General features: G+C 41.9%; 1 protein-coding gene across 8 annotated transcripts in view; it reads right to left on the bottom strand.

Annotated features, from left to right (window-relative positions):
* Positions 1-22,561, bottom strand: part of FMN1 (formin 1) — a 434,114-nt gene that overhangs the window by 302,718 nt on the left and 108,835 nt on the right. For 6 of the 8 annotated variants that reach the window (XM_058428057.1, XM_058428056.1, XM_058428059.1 and 3 more), the window contains one exon: positions 2,011-2,128. The exons of 1 other annotated variant lie outside the window; for it this stretch is intronic. In XM_058428057.1, coding sequence (XP_058284040.1) covers positions 2,011-2,128 — 118 coding nt within the window. Of the gene's footprint in view, positions 1-2,010; positions 2,129-3,556; positions 5,285-22,561 lie in introns of those variants that run through there. One more of the 8 variants, XM_032174664.3, reaches the window with a different exon arrangement.

Below are 22,561 nucleotides of genomic sequence, written 5' to 3'. Positions count from 1 at the left end.
CCAACAGGATGATAAAAACAGAAGTTTGTCTGTGTGCCCTTGCACTAAAATCCCGTGTCGTGAGGTATGACAACACCAGCATGTGTGTGCAGATTCTTCTCCAGGAGGGCTTTAGAAGCCTCTCCGCCCAGGGCCTGCTGGGCACTCATGGTGGCAGTGTAACTGTGCAGGGGATCTTCTACATGCCTCTCCAGGTCTGTGCCCTTTCTGGGCCCTGTTGACAGGCCTGAAATGATAGCCTCAAGTGGCTCCCAGTCTGCTGACTTCTCTTTGGGTTTGGCCAATGGGAATGACGGCGAGGGACCAGAGAGTGGGATGAGAAGAGATCAGGCTGTCCTGCCCTCAACTCCCAGCCTGGCATGTCACTATGGACTGGCAGCACCTCCCTGCTGAGGGCTGCGGGTCCTGCCCAGAAGCTGCCTCCATACCACTCAGCCTCTCTCTTAAGTTCTAGTTTTTAATAGCGACTCCTACTCTTGCCCCTTCAGGCCTGGGTGTGGTAAAAGCTTCTCCTTGGTACTGGCCCCAGAGTAGCACTCTCTTACTGCTTTTTCTAAACCCCGTCTGTACCTTTGTGAAAGGTCTCTAATAAACTCTCCTCAAATCACTCCATTTGAGTGCCACCTGATTCCTGATTAGTATGACCCTCATTCAAACAGTCATATATGTAATCACCCTAGAGAAAATAAAGTTAAGTGAGTTCGGACGAAACAAAGCAAAAGGAAAAAGGTGATCTAACGTGGTTTAGGAAATTTTCCATTCAAGTTTGGGTTAAACAGAAGTTTAGCCCTATGCTACTTCTATGCTTCAATTACCTAAAACATCCTTATGCTTTCTTTACTGCTGTGTCTGAATTGCTCTGCTCAGATGAAACAATCATTTTCCACCCTTGTGCTGTTCATTCTTACAGAATTATGATTTTTGGAAAATCAAATGTGGGCAAGAAAACTTAAATCGCTATATATATTTTCATTAAGGATATGAGTTTTCATCCTATAAGTCAAACACCACAGAAAGAAAATGCTATGAAGTAACCAATGCCCTGCAGAATCATAAGCAGCAACTGTGTAAATGAAAACTAGAAATGACCTCAACATTCAACTGCCAGTGTGTTATCACTGGAGTAATTTGATATTATGGAAAAACCTACTGAACCACCCAACTTTGATCTGTTGATGTCTATCAATGAACAGGAATGGAAAGAAGTATTTGTCTATAACCAGATAGATAGATAGACCTTAATGCACACACACCCCTAATAAAAACAACAAATATAAGCCATGTATAGGTAACTTCCAAATATCAGGAAGAAGGCAGACAGGTTTCAGGGATATATACACACACATGCAATTCTTAATATCTTATATACCCATTCTCTAATGCTTTGGTGTCATTTTACAGTTCATGTGAAACTTTCATTTAAATAGTAACCATATCTAGATTCCCATTTCATTTAAATAAATTCAAGTAAAATTTCTAGGCAGGTTTCCAGAGAGTTAGGTTGCTTTAAAGTTAGCCATGCATTAAATAAAGCTTTGTCTCACAAAAGTGAACGAGTAACTGATATGGTATCTGTACATTCACTCTGCACAAGGTTCCTTTATCTCAAAAGCATTACTCAAAGACAAACAACAAATCAGATTACAGCTCTAGAGAACCATACTCTGCCTCTTCTAGCAACACTGCCAGCTCACAAAATTGTATGAGGACCAACCACGGGCTTCCTGAGGGATTTGCAATCTACCTTCTCCATCAGGTCCCCCAAGGTTCTCCTACTTCACACACATGCCCCCTTTCATTCATTCCACTGCATTCATCTTTCATCTTTCAGAGGCTCGTTAACAACAAGTGTGCAAAGGTTCACTTTAACAGCAAAACCAAAAAGAAAGCCTTCAGCATTACATTTTATAATGAAATAAAACCCCAAATTCTGAGAGTCAACCAAGCTAGAACTAAAAGCCATTGCAGAAAGAGATTCATTCCTGGGTCCCTAGCTTCTTTTCACATTACCTGCTTCAGTGTACTTCAGTCCCACTTTTTCTTCTGTGTCTTTTGTCTTTGGAGGTGGCCAGACAGCTTGAAGTCTTCCAGGAGTCCTGTCATCCTGCTCTGTCGGGCTGTGGTCAGGCTGTTGAAAGAGCAGGCAAATAATAAGTGAAATGTAGTCAGAGCCAATTAATTCCTGAAAAATTACATGCTAACCCTAATTCTGAAATTAATTTTAATGGCTAGTTGCACATTGCTCTCGTTCACTATAATTGAGATATCTCACTATAGTGTGACCCTTTTCCAGAAATGTAACGTGATCAGTTGAGGTGAAAATTTAAAACAACAAAAAAACCTCAAGGCTAAGTATGTATCACACAACCCTTAAAAGATGATTTTTATTATATAATTATTTGAAAAAGCACAAATATACTTTGACCTCAAGATACAGACATAAATGTACTACACTGATGTGCATTTATAGGAATGTTTACAAATGTATCCCAGACTCCAGGATTATTTAACATAAAGACTAATTTCAATAACATTGGTGGTAGACCAAGACACACTTTTTCAAACATTCCACACTGCTAATTTCCTTTTATTACTGTAAACGAATGAATGAGATTGTCTTCATATTCCAGTCATTTTTATATGGGTTGATTTTTACAACTAGGAGAATGTTATATTGTGCTTCGTTTTTTAACTGCAGTCTGAGAAATTCTGCCAAAGACTTTCATTTTTAACATTTTAATTGAATATTTTAAATATATAGGAGGAATAATAATCATACACTGAATTGATATTAAGCAAGAAATTCTATTTATTGTTCTTCTGATCGTTTAAGATCTACTGGACAGGTACTTGCTCATCTTTATAAATTACCTGAGTTAGTTTTCTTTGAGTAATAACAGCTTCTATTAATTAGATGCTTCCCATGCACTGCCTTTGTTTAATTCTCATAACAACCATATAACCATTTTATTTTCCTCATTTTGCACATGAGGAGATTGAGGCTTGGAGATTATCAAGGTTACCCAGCCAGTAAATGGCAGAATTAGAATAAAAACCCAGGTCTCATTCTAAATCCAGTGCTCTAAATCTGGAAGCCTTCCAACCAATGTGGAACACTCTAATCACACCACAAACACATATTTTGCCAAATGGCAGACTTTCAAAGAACAATAGACTTTCTGCGGAGGTATAATTAAGGGGTGAGGAAACCCTGTAAACCTGGGTTATACTTCCATCTTGCATCATGTCCTCATGCTACCTAGTTTTAATAAGTGCATTTACCATCAACGTTTAAACTCACGGTGACAGTTACCCTTTCCTACCTGCATATCTTTGTGTATATCCCTCTTGTAATATTCCAGATAAAAATCAGGACACATGAAAAGCACTTCTGGCTAACTCCGTACTCCTTACAGGACAATATAATTTGACTATAATCCTTTTTCAACTAAAAGAATCACTAACAGGCAACTAGGATTCACTTTGGGAGGAAACCTGGAAAGAAATACAGCAGTAACATATTTTATGTTAAAATGCAAAACCCAATTCTACATACACTTTTGGAATCAGAGGGGCCATCCGCTGGCTTAGAATTGGACCGTTCAAACACAGCTCTTAGCGACTCCTTCTCATGTCTCATCTTGCGCTTGAGAGCTTCCAGCTCAGAAGTGTCAGCTGTGGTCCCCTTTCTGGGGGGCCGGATGAACAAGGCTTTAAAAGCCTCCAGGGCCGTCTCTGGCGGCTTTGGCTTGACCTCACCACCCTGGGTTTGGGCTACTCCAGGGCCACTCTGGCTCTCTTGGTCAGCATTGCAGCCCATCTCTTCTCTCCTGGGCGACTCAGGGTCTGCTTCCTTCGGTTCAGTTTTGGGCATGTCAATGTTGAGCAGCAGAGAGAGCTGCTCCAGGAGAGTGGGAGTGGCCTTCGGATCAGTTGCTTTCTTCTCACTCTTCACTGTCTGCGGCCCTGCCTGCACTAAGGACTTCTGCACAGGCTGGGTCAATTTGAGCAAAGCTAAGTCCCCATCCTTTGGTTTAATTTCTGTGATGGTCTCTCCTCCCTCAGTGGTAGCCCCCTTCTTCAGCACACGAAGCCCACTGAAAAAAGCTGGAAGTTGGAATGACTTCTCTCCTGAGACTTCTTTTTTAGAAGAGGCACTCTCAGTGACACCAACACTCGAATTCTGGTTTGTTACTGCAGGTAGGATTTGGGACCCTTCTTCTCCCACCTGGTCCTGGCTGGGGCGATGCTCTGTCTGAAGACCACCATTGCCAGCTTCCAGTTTGCTGCTCATCTCAGGTGGAATCCTTTGAGGATCTTCTGCACAGAGCTCTGCACCATTCATTTCCCCAGTGACAGTATTTTCCCTGAAACCTCCTGGGTTTTCTTTGGATTCCTGATATGGCTCAGATAAAACAACACTAGGGGACTTTGGGCCATTGGTGCTGCTTCCCTCCTCGGGCTCCTGGCCACCATCATCAGAGTCGGAATCACTGGTGGTATGCACGAGGGTCCCACGAACACAAATGACATTGTCTTTTGTCCCTTTCAAAGTAGAGAGTGGAAGCAGCTCTTGAGCAAGGAGAGATGTCCCTGCTTCTTTTCTCTGACTTCCCTCTGATTCTGTCTCTACCCTTGCAGTTTTCTCATCATTTCCAAGGTCAGGTGAAACCCGAGACCCTGCTTCCTGTGGATCCAAGCCATTGCTGGAATCATCCTGCTGAGATGTGGGATCCGCATCTAAACTGTGGAATGCGTTCAGCACAGCATCTTCCTCTTCTGGATTCACAGATTCTAGTTTACTCGTAAACCCAAACAGGGATTTCATAGAGAACTTACTCAGGATCGACTGAGCCACTTCAAGGCCGGCTTCTGGTTTTCCTGGTTCTGACACATCACTGCCATCCAGAGAATTATCAACATTCTCCATGTCTCAGTAATGCCCTTGGTGGAAGTCCTGACTTGTGTTTCCTTCTCCTGTGCTCTCAGTTTATCCACTCCATCTGCTCTTAATTTACAGGACAGAGAGCAACAGGACCCGGGAGTCAGGCTGTCGGCCGCACAGCAAACAAACTTGGGTCTCTTTCAGGTCACAGTGCCTTCCTTCCGGTTTGTGCGATGATGTGTGCCAGGGCAACTGTGAAAAGTCTGTGGAGTCTATGCCCAGAAGCAGCTGAGGCCGCACACCTTACTACACACGGACCAGGGAGGCTGCTCTTTTGAAACTTCCGTATTTATTCCCGGGGACAAAAGCCTTTTTGTCATAGGGAAAGTCAGCCTGCCCTGTAATCCCAGCCCAGGACTTCATGAGGAGCTCCGCCCCAGGCCGGCGGTTCTCCTGGTGGCATTCAACTTCCTCATTGGTGAGCAAGTGAAGGCTTCTGAAAGTGCTGAGCCGGCAAGCTGATCCTGACGGCACTTAGCCACTGCCCAGAGCAGCCTAAGGAAATCAGAAGTGAATCAGCAGAAAGCAACTGAAATACTTCTGACACAGGCCTTCTTTTTCATCTGGATTATGATCAGAGAGGCCTGGGGCATCCAGGCCAAAAAAACTAGCAGTACACCCAGGTCAGCAGTCACTTACAAAGCCGCAATCAAGGAAACAAAGAAAGCAATAGATCATCTCAAAATGCCTAGAACTCTCAAAGCAGTTAATTTACTGCCCTTGAAGCTTTTTTTTTTTAAGTGCTTTCTTCCGCTTCCCTGCAGGTTTCATCTGGAATGCAGATTTTAGCTCCTAAGCCCGTGAGGGAAAACCCACACGACTGGTTTCAGATGACTACTGTTTTAGCTCTGCCCTGGCTGTCTCAGTGCTCTACAAACAGGTACTAGGCAAGCACGCCCACCACACCCAGTGTCCACCAGCAACAGGGTGGCAGAGTAAACAGCCCAGGCTCCACAGGAATGACTACCCTCTACACTCCCTGTGCCAACCGCAGGCTTCTTTCTGCTCAGCAGCTGTGACTTCCTGGCTGCCTTAGAAATCCTGGCAGCAGCAGGACACCCCTCTCCCCCTTTGGTGCCCCAGCCAACTAAATGAAACCTGGCATGACACAGTATAACACACAACCTGCCCTATTAGACCAAACAATTTGAAGATCCCCAAGGATCCGCATTCTCCTAAAGCACAAAACATCTGAAAAGTCTCTATCAGTCAGATCTCTATCACAGACCCAATTTACCTAAACAAAAACAGGACAGACAAAACAACCTCCAAACATCAGCCCAGTGTAGTTTCTACCACTCTATTTATATGCTGGGAAGCTGGCAACAAAGGATGGGGGTAAAAATTGCAGCCTGTTTCCTAGCTGCATAGCTGCCTCTTGGGACAGCTCCCTATCTACCTGAAGGCCTCAGTGTTTTCCAAACCCAGTCCCACTCAGCAGGCATGCAGTGAGTGCCTGGGATGGACAGGACACTGTTCTGGATGGAGAGGCAAGTCAAACTGGCTGAACAGTAATTGCCATCTCTCTTGGAGCAAAGGTCCAAGAAGACTGTGGTCAAGTGTTAAACACAAACAATAATTCCTTCTGCAAAATGGAAATGGTAGCCATAAGGAAAATGACAGTCTTGCTTTATCTGCAAGAGTGGGTGGCTGCATGTCACACATTGATAACTTGGGCCTTGTTCTTCAGTACTAAAAACAATCTAAGTATTAATACTGAGAAATTCTGATTGCCAAAATACATTTCTAGCAATGTATTCAAAACAACGCTCACACAAATAAAGACGCATCATTGCATCCCACCAACCACTTAGGGAAAGTAAAATACTTTCTAAATCTTGATTTGATCTTGTGTTTTAAACAGGTACTTCTCTGTTTGCTCCTGATCATAGTATTTTTGGGGATTATTAACTGAGGCACACTTAATCAAAAAGCCACCAGGACACTGCAAAAAAATCAATGGTGTCTTTTAAGTGTGAGAACAAGCTTCTTGTCTAGAGGAAACACCCATTGATTAAAATCAGACATCTGCTTCTTCAAGATTGTAGAAAGAAGAAATCATCACAACAGATCATAAGATCAGTCTTTTTTTTTTTTGAGACCGAGTTTCGCTCTTCTTGCCCAGGCTGGAGTGCAATGGTGCGATCTCCGCTCACCACAACCCCCATCTCCCGAGTTCAAGTGATTCTCCTGCCTCAGCCTCCTGAGTAGCTGAGATTACAGGCATGCGCTACCACACCTGGCTAATTTTGTATTTTTAGTAAAGACAGGGTTTCTCCATGTTGGTCAGACTGGTCTCGAACTCGCAGCCTCAGGTGATCCGCCCGCCTCGGCCTACCAAAGTGCTAGGATTACAGGCATGAGCCACCACACCCGGCCTAAGATCAGTCTTCTTACGAGCAATGCAGATCATCCAATTCTAATATGGCAGGGGGCAGTGGGAAATGGCACGTATTTGGTTTTTTTTTTTTTTTTTAAATGAACTGACTCAATTTCTCAGACATAACTAATTATTGATTTCTGGAATAAGTTTCCAAGCCCCTCTATAGATTTGGGCAAAATGGAACAGATGCTGGAAGGGGCTACTGGCCCTTCTACACCATGGCATGGAGCAGAATTATAAGGTTTCAGTATCCCCTCAATACTCATAGATGCCAACATAATTTCAAGGAAAGAGGGTCAAGTCTTTAGTCCCAGGAGATTATTTGATTTCACCCCCTTGGCTCTAGGTAAGTAAGATATTATTAGGCTCATTTTTAAAGGTAAGCAACCATAGCTGAGAGAAGGTAACTTGCCAAACTCACACAGCTAGTAAGTGGGGAATAACATCATCTAAAATTTGAGGGTTGACCATGTGCCAAGCACAGTTTTAGGTGCTCCACACATATTAACTCATTTAATACAGATAACAACCATATTATGAGTTGTTGTTATTATTCTCTTTTTCCTGCTAGAGAACTGAGGCACAGAAAGATTAAAAGTCCTGCCAGTCCACAGAAACAGTGGATGGTGGAAATATAATTTGAATCCATGCAGTCAAGCTCCAGCATCCACACTCTCAACCACTCTTCTAAAGCCCAGAGGCTCCACTTCCTTCCCTAATAGAAGACCACACACAGCTGAGTCTTGAGGTGCAAAGGTTTCAGCCCAGCTCATTGGTGGTCTTTAACTGGGATGTGAAGTATACTTTATCCTCTTAAATGACACAGAAGACAAACATCACCAAAAAAAAAAAAAAAAGAAAAACAACAAACAAAAACAACAACAACCTTACACTGAAGATGATCATTCTTTTCTTTTGCATAACTTGGGGAAAAATCTACAAGTTTTCTTAGAAAAAAAATGGAGAGAGAGGAAAGAAAAATGAAGCGAAAATTCCAGTAAACCTAGCTGGCCTATATACCTACCACAGAAGAGACACGGAATCCTCTGGGCTCAAACATATCAAGGTTTTCCAGTTTGCCCTTACCATTCTCCTTCATTTATGAAGCATGACTTCTATTAAGAAGACTTTTTCATCCAATGTCATTAATGAGCACCAACAATCAATGAGGCTGTGAGGACATAAGAATGAAGATACCCCTTGCCTTCCACCTCCATGAAATGTGTAGTGTAGTTGAAGATATCCATTTAAAAAGAGGAGACTCTTTATAGACTGTAACCAAGGACTTTATCCCCCAGGCTCAGTCTAATAGTACTAGCTGGACCTAAAACAATTTTGAAAGAAACCCAGCAGCCACCATCTAAATATGAACATGAGTAAGAGGAGCACGGTAATTCAGAGATCTTTTGAACACTGACTCTTTGAAGCCACTGGGTGGCGGGCGCCTGTAGTCCCAGCTACTCGGGTGGCTGAGGCAGGAGAATGGCATGAACCCAGGAGGCAGAGCTTGCAGTGAGCCGAGATGGCGCCACTGCACTCCAGCCTGGGTGACAGAGTGAGACTCCGTCTCAAAAAAAAAAAAAAAAAGGAAAAAGAAATGTTACCACTGCTGGTCACTCAGGGAATGAGAGTGTTTCAGATTATAATATTCAAATAAGCAACCTACAAATTCAATCTAAACTGGTCTTGAAAAATGAATCTCTTTAAAGCTTTAACATTTTCAGGGAGGGAAATAATCACTTCTCTTGGACATTATCTCAGTATCTAATTATGTGCTGAAATAAACACCTATTACACGAAACCAGTGGAAGTGAAGGCTTTTGTCCTTTACAACCTACTACTACACCTCAACTGATTCTCTTTTGTCCTAACCTGAAAACACATAAACTCTCTAATTGCCGCATCTGTGCAAAAGGCCAGACGAAAAATGATCCACCTCAGACAACACAGGTTGGAACTGTATGGGTTCACCTATACAACGTGTTTTCAACCAAAAGAAGATGGAAAATGCAGTCTTCATGGGATATGAAACCTGAATATATGAAGGGTTGACTTTTCAACTTTTCCTGTAAGTGGATTCCCAAAGCCTACTGCGGGACTTGGGTATGAGAGGGTTTGGGTATGAGAGAGTTTGGGTATATGGGTGATCAATCTTCCAAGTAGGTGGAGGAACAATTCTAAGTCAAAGGACACATGAAAAATAGGTAGCATTTGACCTACGTGATACTGTTATAACTCTCTGTTAAAAACAATCAGTACCTAGCTACTTAGAAATGTGAGCATAGTATTCGTGGAGAATTTACCAGCAGTGGATTCTTCATGTTTCTCCCATCTCACTGTCCTCTCAGCTGTACACAGACTGAAGCTAGAGTCAATTGTACCTCATGGCAAAAAGAACATCAGTCTAGGCTGGGCACAGTAGCTCCCGACTATAATCCCAGCACTTTGGGAGGCCGAGGCAGGCCGATTACCTGAGGTCAGGAGTTCAAAACCAGCCTGGCCAACATGGCGAAATCCCATCTCTACTAAAAATATAAAAATTAGCCAGGCATGGTGGTGGGCACCTGTAATCCCATCTACTTGGGAGGCTGAGGGAGGAGAATCACTTGAACCCATGAGGTGGAGGTTGCAGTGAGCCAAGATGCACCCTCTGCACTCCAGCCTGGGCCACACAGCAAGACTCCATCTCAAAAAAAAAAAAAAAACACAGAACATCAGTCTAATGAGTGGATACCTAGTGAGATAAGAACAATTGCAACGAAAGGCATATTATCTCCTACAGGCAGTAGAGCCTAGCTCCTTGACTTTCCTAATATTAGGAAATCAGCAACAAAAATTTTTTAACATCATTTTGCAAAAATTGGACACTATCTGAAAGAAATTCCTAAGGGCCCCCTTACTCTTTCTAGCACTTCTCATTATTCAGTTTGGATAATTCACCCCCACATTCTCATCAGACTTCAGAAAGGCAACGTGAAAGTAAAGCAAACAGGATTGCATCTCACTGTTAGCCTACTTAATTGTCATGATTCTCCTTGTCCAACTTATCTCAAGGTCTGGGCCTGATTTTAATGATGAATTGCTTCTAGCTTCCCAAAGTAGTTCAAATAGCTTCATATGAAAAATATTTGAAACAAAGAGTATAAAGTGGAGTTAAACTTAGTAAGGGTAAATAAGAGTGGGGAAATATTTCTGCAGGAGAAAAAAGTTGAGAACAATAGACTGGGAAAAATAAGTTCTGAATAAAGATATGGGTAGGTTAATGGGTGAAGATCTGTTTTTTTGGTTCAGGAAGTGCGTTTTCATTCAACAAACGGCATCTTGGACAAAGCGGGGGAGCTGAGAAAATGGTAACATCACAAGGACTCAAAAAATGTCTGTAAAATGAGGTGTCGTATAAAAGGAGTACAAGATTATGGAATAATTTGGGAAGAATCAAGTTGTTGGAAGGTTAAATGGGACCTCAGAAATATTAGAAATTATCTAGCTTGGCTTTTTTTTTTTTTTTTTTTTTTTTGAAACGAGGCCTCACTCTGTTGCCCAGGCTGAACTACAGTGGCACAATCACTGCTCACGCAGCCTTGACCTCCCTTGCTCAAATGATTCTCCCACCTCAGCCTCCTGAGCACCTGGGATTATAGGTACATGTCACCAGGACTGGCTAATTTTTGTATTTTTTGTAGAGACAGGGTTTCATCATGTTGCCCAGGCTGGTCTCAAACTCCTGGCTTCAAGTAATCTGTCCGCCTCTGCCCCCCAGTGTACTGGGACTACAGGCGTGAGCCACTGCTCCCGGACTGGCTTGACCTTTTGTTTTAAAGATGAAGACATTTGAGGTCAAGGGAAGCTAAACAACTGGTACCAGTTCATACTGCTCAAGTGCAGCACCCAGATGGGAAAAAAGGGGTCCCATCTCCTATTCACCCATATCACATCACCCTGCTGCTATGCTGTGAGATCTTACCTTCTTCATCAGCATCTTTGTTATGCTCATTTTCCACATCTTTGAAATGGAGACAACACCTTGCTTCTACCTAATTCACGGGAATATAAGGCCAAACGAAAGAAAAAGCCAGAGATACCCTTAAACTTCTAGTTTTGTAGCACTTTCCCTGCCTTGATGCTGTGGAGTTCCTCTGCCAACGCAACGCTTACAACAGCCTCTCTGGGTCACCCCATCAAAAGCCTGCAGCTGTTTTTACTAATTGGTTAAAAAGAAAACAGGCAGCACCTGCCTCTTGCAAGGACCCATCCCAGTGATTAAGGGCTTTTTTTCTCTGTCGAAAAGTCTTAAGAGTAAAATATTTCTAAGACTGGTTCCACTGGGCAGTATCAAAGCTTCTGTGGAAATGGATTGAATATTGATAACAAACTAGAAGAATCTAAAAGGAAAGGAGAAAGGCTGGGACATCTTGTGAAGCTTGAAGAAAGGAAGACAGCAGTGGATATGTAATCTTGTGATGACCAAGAAACACGGGCAGTGTGCAGAGTTAAGAACAGGCCCTTGGCTGGGTGCGATGGCTCACACCTGTAATCCTAGCACTTTGGGAGGCTGAGGCAGGCGGATCACTTGAGGCCAGGAGTTCGAGACCAGCCTGGTCAACGTGGCGGAACTCTGTCTCTACCAAAAATTCAAAAAATTAGTCAGGCGTGGTGGTGGTGTGAGCCTGTAGTCCCAGCTACTTGGGAGGCTGAGGCAGGAGAATCGCTTGAACCTGGGAGGTGGAGGTTGCAGTGAGCCGAGATGGCGCTACTGCACTCCAGCCTGGGCAACAGAGCAAGACTCCATCTCAAAAACAAAAAAAAAAAGAACAGACCTTGAGTCCTGGGCTCGCACCATGCTCCACTCCTACAAGAGACTTAACCTGGGGCAACTTATAGATAAGCTCCCTGTGCTGCAGCTCCCTCACCTGGAAACTGGTAAGAACAGTACCTACTTCACGAATTGTTACGAGGCATACACTATTATGTGTTTGGCCCTCATAACCTGCAGTAAGTAGGATATGTTTTCCTAGGAAAGGAACAGCTTCCTTAGGGACACCAACCATCATCTAACATACTTTTTTAGCATTCTAATTATAAAACAAGTATTTACTGATGAACTAACAGCCCAAGCAAGAAGTTTTCTTCTCCTAGCTCCCTCTGATATATGCACTTGGGCAGAAGGACTACATACAACACACCTCTGCACGCCCCAGCCACAACCATGCCACAAGGAAACTAAGCTCCAAAGAAAATTCTTCCAAGGGATCCTTTGGGTGTTTCAGGGCCAGTGTTTTCTGGATTGGATTCTTTCATCTGTGTCACTTGAAGAGAGTAAAGTTTTCTCAAGCGGCCACTGCATAAGGTGACAAAGTTTGCCCTGTTCTTTGTTTCTCAAGCTCCAACATGATTTTTAAACCAACTCAGTTATTTGAGAGAAAAAAAAAAAGTCCATGAATTTGGGGCTTCCTCCATCTTTTTCTCATGAGAAAAAGCATGCTGAAAATGAGACTAGGTGCCTTAGCACTGAGATTTTTCCTTCTTTGGGGAAGGACTCTTCTGAGACAATGAGCAAGCCTGGGTCCTCCATAGCAGAGCACCAGCCACTTTATTTATTCATTTATTTTTAGTTTTGGGTCAATTCATTAGACTTCAAAAGTGCTGCTTCATTACAAATGAAATAAAAGACTACAGACCTGAAAATCAACTTTGAAATAGTTATTACATTACTGGCTAGAATCCTACTCTCAAATATTTCTAAGACTGGGTTGTTCCACCAACCAGTGTCAAAGGTCCCCTAGAAATGGATTTAATATTGATGACAAAGTAAAATAATGTAAAAGAGGAGAGAAAGGCTGTGACTTCTGAAGCTGGGGGGCGGGGGATGAGGGTTGGTGGGTAGCAGTCTTTAAAGTACAGAATTTCCTGGAATGTGTTTCAGAAGAGCTTTGAGCTTTCCCAAAGTGAAGGCATAATATTGCTGTTCTGTATGGCTAATGACAGCAGAAGGCATGGAGTCTATGGAGAAAGCATTTCATTGTGACTAAGCTGCTCCTGATAAAAGATGAAGACCTGTAATTTATTAGACTACTTATGCCTATTGCTGCCTATATTCCCTTCTTCTCATGCAGTAAAGCGAGTCAGTTCATGGCTACCGCTATAACTTTTTCTTTTGCTTCTTTAGTTTTTTTAAAGGATAAGTTATCTTGAGAATATTAGTTCGAACTCCAAAGATCCAGGTATCATTTAAAATTATTTTTAAAGAGGACAAAAGAAAATCTAGGGAAGGTGGGGATTTACCTAAAAGAAAATGAAGATGGATGGGAGGAGCATGCATGCTGTTCCAAGTAGGCACCATGCTCAGTTCTTTATGCAAGTTTTCTTGCACCCTAATCCTCTCCATAACTCTATGAGAAAGATGTCATTAATCGCATTTGACAGATTATTACTGTCCAATGAAACTTTCTGCAATAAAGCCAGCATTTGCACTGGATCCATCTGATTCTAAATGTTTCTTTTCATGACAATAAATCAAAAAAACTATGGTATTTTATAACAGTTTCCTTTCCTACTGAAACATAGGAAGGGAGGCAAAATAGATCAGCTGGTTACCCAGAAGCAAATGGCTACTGAAATTAGAAGTTTACAGAGGGTAGAAAGGTCACAAACGAATCCTGAATCAGCAATGATTCTTTGATCCTAATACTCAATGATTAATTAAGACATTTAAAGAGAAAACTGTTGAAACAAATGTCAATGCACTAAAATTGCAAAAGAGAAAGTCAGTCAGGCATTGTCACAACTATGATCCAATTTTTTTTGAGACGGAGTCTCGCTCCGTCACCTAGGCTGGAGTGCAGTGGGGGCAATCTCAGTTCACTGCAACATCTGCCTCCCAGGGCACAAGCCACCTTCCCACCTCAGCCCCGTGAGTAGCTGGGACCACACGTGCATGCCACCATGCCTGACTAATTTTTGTTTTGTTTTGTTTTCTAGAGATAGGGTTTCTCTATGTTGCTCAGGCTGGTTTCAAACTCCTGGGGTCAAGCGATCCACCTGCCTTGGCCTCCTAAAGCACTGGGATTACAGGTGTGAGCCACTGCGCCCGGCCCAACCTTTTTTTTTTTAAAATATATATTTTTTATTATACTTTAAGTTCTAGGGAACATGTGCACAACATGCAGGTTTGTTACATATGTATACATGTGCCATGTTGGTGTCCTGTACCCATTAACTCATCATTTACATTAGGTATATCTCCTAATGCTATCCCCTCCCCCCTCCCCTGACTCCACAACAGGCCCCGGTGTGTGATGTTCCCCTTCCTGTGTCCAAGTGTTGTCATTGTTCAATTCCCACCTATGAGTGAGAACATGCGGTGTTTGGTTTTTTGTCCTTGCGACGGTTTGCTGAGAATGTTGCTTTCCAGCTTCATCCATGTCCCTACAAAGGACATGAATTCATCATTTTTTATGGCTGCATGGGAGAAAATTTTTGCAATCTACTCATCTGACAAAGGGCTAATATCCAGAATCTACAAAGAACTCAGACAAATTTACAAGAAAAAAACAACCCCATCAACAAGTGGGCAAAGGATATGAACAGACACTTCTCAAAAGACATTTATGCAGCCAACAGACACACGAAAAAATGCTCATCCTCACTGGCCATCAGAGAAATGCAAATCAAAACCACAATGAGATACCATCTCACACCAGTTAGAATGGCGATCATTAAAAAGTCAGGAAACAACAGGTGCTGGAGAGGATGTAGAGAAATAGGAACACCAATTCTTAAACAGTTAAAGAGAGAGCAGAGAAAATGTAGAGGCAACAAGGCTATGTCTTTGAAGAGGGACATATTGGGGTTTAGCATGAGATACTACTAGTCACACACTAGCTTTTTGTCACTTGAGGCAGGTTCGTTAACGTCTCTAAGATAGCATCCACGTGTAAAATGGGAATAATACTTAACTCATAGAATAGATCAAGAATTAAATGTGCTAATCTTCTTAATCCAGTGCTTGCTTGATTCCCCACAGAAGCTAAATAAATGTGACCATCATTATTATGGAGCATGTGCAGGTGGTAGGGAGGAACCATGTTTCCATGGTTTTGAAATGTATTCACTATTACCTCCATGTGGTACATCATTTTAATCGGAGATTTAAATAAAACAAGTATATATAGGACTACTGTCATGTTCAATACTTTAAAAAGCCTCATGAAAAATTCTGAAGAAATGCTGTAACAGTTCCTAGAATCAAAGTCACATACTTTCTATAGCTGGAGAAGGAAGTTTATGATGTTCATATGCAAGACACTAGTAGCTGCAATCCTTAATGCAATTTAGAAATAATGATACTAATAAATTGGAATTGCTTAACTAAAATCTGTAAAATCCAAAAGGAAACAAAAAACAACTGGGCCATAAAAACCAGAACTTTATGTGAATACAGAGTGTTCACAAACAGTCAGTATGCAAAGGCTACTGCATTTCAAATTCTAAATAGCTCATATAGCATTGTAATTTTAACTACAAATTCCCACCTTCATCCTGGAGAGAGAGAAGAAAAAAATGGTTTTTGAAAGACACACATGGAGTATAAATGACGTACGTAGCAAGAGACCAAGGTTGGAAGATACCACATGAGGCTCACAGCACTCTAAGTTTAGTGAATGCAGGCAGAACCTTAAGCTTTTAGACAGAAAAATGAGGGTAAGAAATTGGAACACATCCAAAGGGGGCCAAAAACAATCATGTGAATTTTAGAGAAAATAAAGTATTTTAGAGGCAATATTTCAATTCACTTATATACAATACCTAGAAAAATTCCTCATCGTTTTATATAAAATTCAGTTCTATTCTGTGATCTCTCTGGCTTTGAAAGTATAATACAGAGTTTTCTCTGTATATACCCTCAAGAGTCCAAATTTTATATGAACAGCTATGATATTTCTCATCAGAATAGGAGAAGAAGAAATAAGAATGTGTGTTATCAAGATCAAGGAAAAACAAATTTCACAGTTCCATTAAGCATTAAGGTGATGCAATAATTTAGCCAAACTTATTATTCTTTTTATTTTATAAAGAAACCTGAGGCTGGGCACAGTGGCTCATGCCTATAATCCCAGCACGTTGGAAAGCTGAGGAGGGAGGATCACCTGAGATCAGGAGTTCGACACCAACCTGGCCAACATGGTGAAACTCTGTCTTTATTGAAAATACAAAAATCAGCTGGGCATGGTGGCGCCCGCCTGTAATCCCAGCTACTCGGGAGGCTGAGGCAGGAGAATCACTTGAACCTGGGAGGCAGAGGTTGGAATGAGCTGAGATCGTGCCACTGCACTCCAGCCTCAGTGACAGAGCGAGACTCCGTCTCAAAAAAAGAAAGCTGAGCTGTTAGCAGATTTGCCATTATCTTTCAATTTGTAGAGAAGTGTGAGAACTGGCTTAAGAATTTGTGATCAGCAGAAAATAGAAATTCTATTTAAACATGATAACCATCCTTCACATCAATTTCCAAATTTGTACTAATTTGAGAGATAACCGGTTAACTTGCATGTGAATTAGGAAATAAATCAGATTACTTTTTTTTCAACTGCTTTATCATGACTTAAAGCAATGAGGAATTTGTAAAAAACAAAATGATTTTCCAAATTGATCAATTCATCCCTTTGAACTGTTCTTTTCATCTGGATAATTTCTTGATCACTTATCATACCACCAACAGACACATGATCTCTGTCTCTCATTCTTTTTCTCTTTCACACACATACATACTGACATGTACTCACACATACACAAATGAACACACTCCGTCAGCAAACAAGCTACTCTGATAGTTCTAAATTCACTCCATTTGCAAGTACAAGTCACATTGTCATGAATATCCTAATGATTTGGTTAAGCCATTCCTATGGCCTGTAGCTTTAAGGGGTAGACTCTTTCATTGGCTTCCGTGTAAACAACACAAAAATGCGGCCCTCTCCATGTAAGCAAAGACACAACAGAGAGCAATCTGCGCATTTATTGATGTTGAATCTAATTTATGCTGTGAAGTTTGTTATTTAGGAGTGAAGGAAGGTGGAAGGACTGAAATCTGCCAGTGTTCCTGTAACTGAGTGCCTAAATTTTAAAGTTTTATTCTTTTTTCTTTTCTTTTCTTTCTTTGTGTTAACCACTAGACACCCCCTCACACTGCTAGTGCATTTAATTATATGTCTGCTTAAAAGTTCCAGAGACTGGCTGGGTGCAGTGGCTCATGCCTGTAATCCCAGAACTTTGGGAGGCCAAGGCAGAGGGATCACCTGAGGTCAGGAGCTCAAGACCAGCCTGGCCAATGTAGTGAAACTCCATCTCTACAAAAATACAAAAATTAGCCAGGCATGATGGCGGGTGCCTGTAATCCCAGCACTTTGGGAAGCTGAGGCGGGCGGATCACCTGAGGTTGGGAGTTCAAGACCAGCCTGACCAACATGGTGAAACCCCCGTCTCTACTAATAATACAAAAATTAGCCGGGCATGGTGGCGCATGCCTGTAATCCCAGCTACTCAGGAAGCTGAGGCACGAGAATAGCTTGAACCCAAGAGGCGGAGGTTGCAGTGAGCTGAGATTGCGCCATTGCACTCCAGCCTGGGCAACAAAAGCAAAACTCCGTCTCAAAAAAAAAAAAAAATTCCAGAGACTAAATCTTGAAACAATACAAGCACCTGTGGAAATCTCCCCCACCCGGAGCTTGCTTCAAGGCTGCGGCTGAGCCCAAGATGATGAGATGATGCAGGCCCATTTACCAGATGTGGCAATAACTCAAGCCACTGGGACAAGTCACGCAGATGTACACTGCCTCACCCCTTGCATGGAGGGTACTCCATGGCAAAACTTCCCCTTCTTAAACCCTCACGTTTCACTTGGAAACTTGAAGCGGTTCCATTAAGACAAGAGCCTGGACCATTTTCTCCACGGCTAGCTTTGATTTATAATAAAGTCACTCTTCTACCATACCCCCAACCTTGTTAACTGGTTTGGCAGGCAGCAAGCAGCTGAACCTGCATTTGCAACATTTCCAACAAGATTTCACCATTAATTTTATTTTTTAAATGTTAAAAAATTGATACACATATTTTAGGGTACATGTGATATTTTGATACTTGTATACAATATGTAATAATTAAAAGTAATTAGGATATCCATCACCTCAATCACCATTAATTTGAAAAGCCCAGGATACCTGGTGCATGCTGAGGAATCTAGTGTCCCCTATTAGTAGCTGCAGAATTTTTACTGGATGAGTTCTGTGGAGTAATTTTGGTTGTAGTTCTAGCTCTCTAATTCTGAGCCTAGATCCCAATCCTCACTGATTATGGGAGCTAACCCCCATCCATTAAATGAATGTCTTTTGTTCTTAAATTAAAAACAAAAGAAAACAAGTAAGTCCAGAAGTAGTGGAGAGGGAGAAGGACTTAACATTTAAGTACTTCAGTCTAGTCTCAGATCTGGGTTTAAATCCTGCCCGTGCCCTTGCTTATTTGTACAATATGTATAATAACACCTCTAAGGGCAGGGTCTGGCCTTTAGGAAGTGATCAATAAGACATGGAGGTTCTTATTACTGTTTAGACAGTCAAGCTTGGGAGTAGCCTTGGTAATTACATCCAGGTTCATAACATACAATTACTTGGAACGGGATGCTGTGTCTTCCCCAGCCAATTAAGCCAATTCAGTAAAAAACATGCAGGGCCTCATAGGTGAGAAGGGGATTGTGATGAGCCTTGGAAACCAGAATCAACAAGAAAAGTTCAGAAGTGCGTGCGTGCGTGCGTGTGTGTGTGTGTGTGTGTTTAAGACGGAGTCTCGCTCTGTCGCCCAGGCTGGAAAGCAATGGCGCAATCTCGGCTCACTGCAACCTCTGCCTCCCAGTTCAAGCGGTTCTTCTGCCTCAGCCTCCCGAGTAGCTGGGATTACAGGTGCCCACCGCCACACCCAGCTAATTTTTGTATTTTCAGTAGAGACAGGGTTTCATCATGTTGGTCAGGCTGGTCTCGAACTCCTGACCTCAGGTGATCCACCTGCCTCGGCCTCCCAAAGTGTTTTAAAAGTTGGCATGCAAAATTCTATTTCCAGAGAGTATTGCCACCAGGATATAATCCTAATGACTACTTACCTGTATCTGCTTTTCATAACTTTGTTTTCAATTTCAGGCCATACTTCTTTTAGGATCTTTTCTACCCACCCAGGTCTTTGTTTGTAAAGACATTAGAAACTATTCTCCATGGTGAGCATTCCTCTCCAATGGAATATTCAGGAAACTGCACTTGTTTTAAGAATTTAGGCCCCAGTGCTTCTCTAGTCTCTGACTATATTCAGTTGCCTTTGATAAATCTGGTTGAAAGTGCCCTAGGACCTGAGATGCATGGCTAATGGTAGCTCCTAGTTCAGTGGAACATAAAAAACTGCCCCTTCAGGCTAACTTCTTAATATTCATGTCCTAAATGGGCGCTCCAGGGTGACTGAAGTTTTGTCATATATAGATGCTACCCAAGGGCAATTCACACATTTGGATCTTGTTTCAAAAGTAATATCTAGGAGTGATGGAGTTAGTTAATAAAATATAGGATACCCAGTTAAATATGAATTTCAGATAAAACAAATAATTTTGTAATATAGGCATGTCCCATACAATACTTGGAAACTACATGGCCCAAAAGTGGAGCTGCCAGAGCTTTGGGTTCAGTCTTTCCAGAGCTTCGTAGTTTGCCCATAATAGTCTACAGAATTTGCTTGACCAGGATTTGCAGGATAATTACCGAAACAGAGCTTCCCTACGCAGCAGTCTAGCATCTACACCAAAGTCCTAGTTGTGTGATATATTGATAGAAATATACTGTATATTTCGTCTTCACCTGGCTCCTGGACAGAACTTCTAAAACCCTCATGACTTCTTAAGTGATAAGAGCCATAGTAGTAGTAATAATATTTGGATATACTCAAATATATTCAAATATATACAGAAGTTGTAATATTTGTTTTTTGTCCTCAGCTTCTGAAACAGCTCAGAAACAATAAAGGTGAAAGGGGCATCTTTTGTTATTCAGAACAAGCTCCTTTCAACTACACTTGAGCTTATGTTAATGAGGTGACTTTTAGAGGATGGAAGGCTGGTTGCCAAGGGAACCAACCTTGTGATTAGGGTTGGCATTTTGAGTCCCAACAACTCACCTCCAGGAGGGTAGAGAGGCTAAAGGTTGAGCTAATCACTAATGTAATGAAGCCTGCATAAAAACCCTACCCAAAGAAAGTTCTGTCTCCACAGGGACAGAAGCTCTTGTGCTCGGGACCCTTCCAGACCTCACCCTATGTATCTCTTGATCTGGCTGTTCATTTGTATACTTTAAAAATATCGTTTGTAATAAATTGGTAATGTCAAAGACGTTTGAACCAGAGCGACTTCATCTTGAATAGGGGATGGGTAAAATAAGGCTGAGACTTGCTGGGCTGCATTCCTAGTAGATTAGGCATTCTTAGTCACAAGATAAGAAAGGTTGCCACAAGATACAGGTCACACAGACCGTGCTGATACAGGATGTGGTAAAGACGCCAGCCAAAACCCACCAAAACCAAGATGGCTACAAAAGTGACCTCTGGTCATCCTCACTGCTCATAATGCATCAGCATGCTAAAAGACACTCCCACCAGTGCCATGACAGTTTACAAATGCCATGGTAATGTTGGGAAGTTTGCTTACATGGTCTAAAAAGGGGAGGGGGACCCTCAATTCCAGGAAATCCCTGCCCCTTTCCTGGAAAACTCATTAATAATTCACCCCTTATTTAGCATACAATCAAGAAATAACTATAGGTATACTCAGTCAAGCAGCCCATACCACTGTGCTCTGCCTATGGAGTAGCCATTCTTTTATTCCTTTACTTTCTTAGTAAACCTGCTTTTACTTTATGGACTTGCCCCAAATTCTCTCTTGTGTAAGGTCCAAGAACCCTTTCTTGGGGTCTGGATCAAGACCCCTATCTGGTAGCAGTAATAGTCAGTAAATTGTTTCCCTGGGTTGTACAAGTTATCCTAGCATATTATTGAACCCGAAGAGGGGGTCATAGGAACCTCCTATTTGTATCCAAGTTGGACAGAAGTTATGGGTAACTTGTGACTGGCATCTGAGGTGTGGCAGTTTTGTGGGACCGAACCCTTAACTTGTGGGATGTGGCTACAATTCCAAGTAGGTCATGTCAATTGAATTGAATTGTGGGACATTTAGTTAGTGTCTACAGGGAACTGGAGAACTGCTTGTTACAAAAAACACGTACATTTGGTCTCAGAATGTCAGAAGTGTTGTGAGGGTAAAGGAGGTTTTTGTTTTTGTTTTCTTTTCATTTAGTTTGTTAAATAGATGCTCCCAGAGTCTCCATAGTATTTGTCCTACACCAACCCCACCTCCTGCCATTCCCCAAGGAACCCCTGAGTCTTCTCATAGTTTAGTAGGTAAAAGATGAATGGCCAGCTAAATGAGGGGACTTAGTAACAGCCCTAGCCTTAACATCAGTGTCCATCCTGACTCACGGATACCAACTCCCACCAATTATTTCCAGTATGAAATGTTTTACCTTTCATCACGTACTAATGAGAGTCAGTGTAGCCACAGAAAAAGGCTTAAGAAAGTAACATCCTGATGGTGATGCTGCAAGTCAGGTTTAAAACTGGAAGCACGGCAGTGCTGGTCCAGTGTCTCAAGCTGATCAATATATTGCTTAGAGTCCAAAGCCCACCAGAGAAAAGGAGTTTTTGTGAGCTGCTAGTCATTAATAGTAGGCTAATTTTTTTTTTCTTTTTTTACTTTTTTATTTCTATAAGCTATTGGGAAACAGGTGGTGTTTGGTTACATGAGTAAGTTCTTTAGTGGTGATTTATGAGATTTGTACCCATCACCCAAGCAGTATACACTGCCCCAATTTGTAGTCTTTTATAGGATACACACATTTGTTCTAAATAAGTAGAATCCTTTCAGATAGAAATCTTACCTAGAATACCAATATTTAAACATGTAGGAGTCAAATCACACTGTCCAAAGAGGGGAGAAGGGCTTGAGGTGAGGACGGAAACACAGGGCCCAAACTATAAAAACTGTTGATTCAGAAAATAATCTAAAGAAACTATTTTAGTTTTGTAATTCTGATTAATGAAAAACTAAGCAACATACTAATATATACTTTTTAATTACACAGTATTTATATATACAAATA

The sequence above is a fragment of the Hylobates moloch genome, unplaced genomic scaffold, assembly GCF_009828535.3.
Source record: "Hylobates moloch isolate HMO894 unplaced genomic scaffold, HMol_V3 SCAFFOLD_14, whole genome shotgun sequence".
NCBI lineage: Eukaryota > Metazoa > Chordata > Mammalia > Primates > Hylobatidae > Hylobates > Hylobates moloch.
The sequence above is the reverse complement of the archived record's forward strand: the minus strand, read 5'-3'. Positions and strand labels throughout refer to the sequence as shown.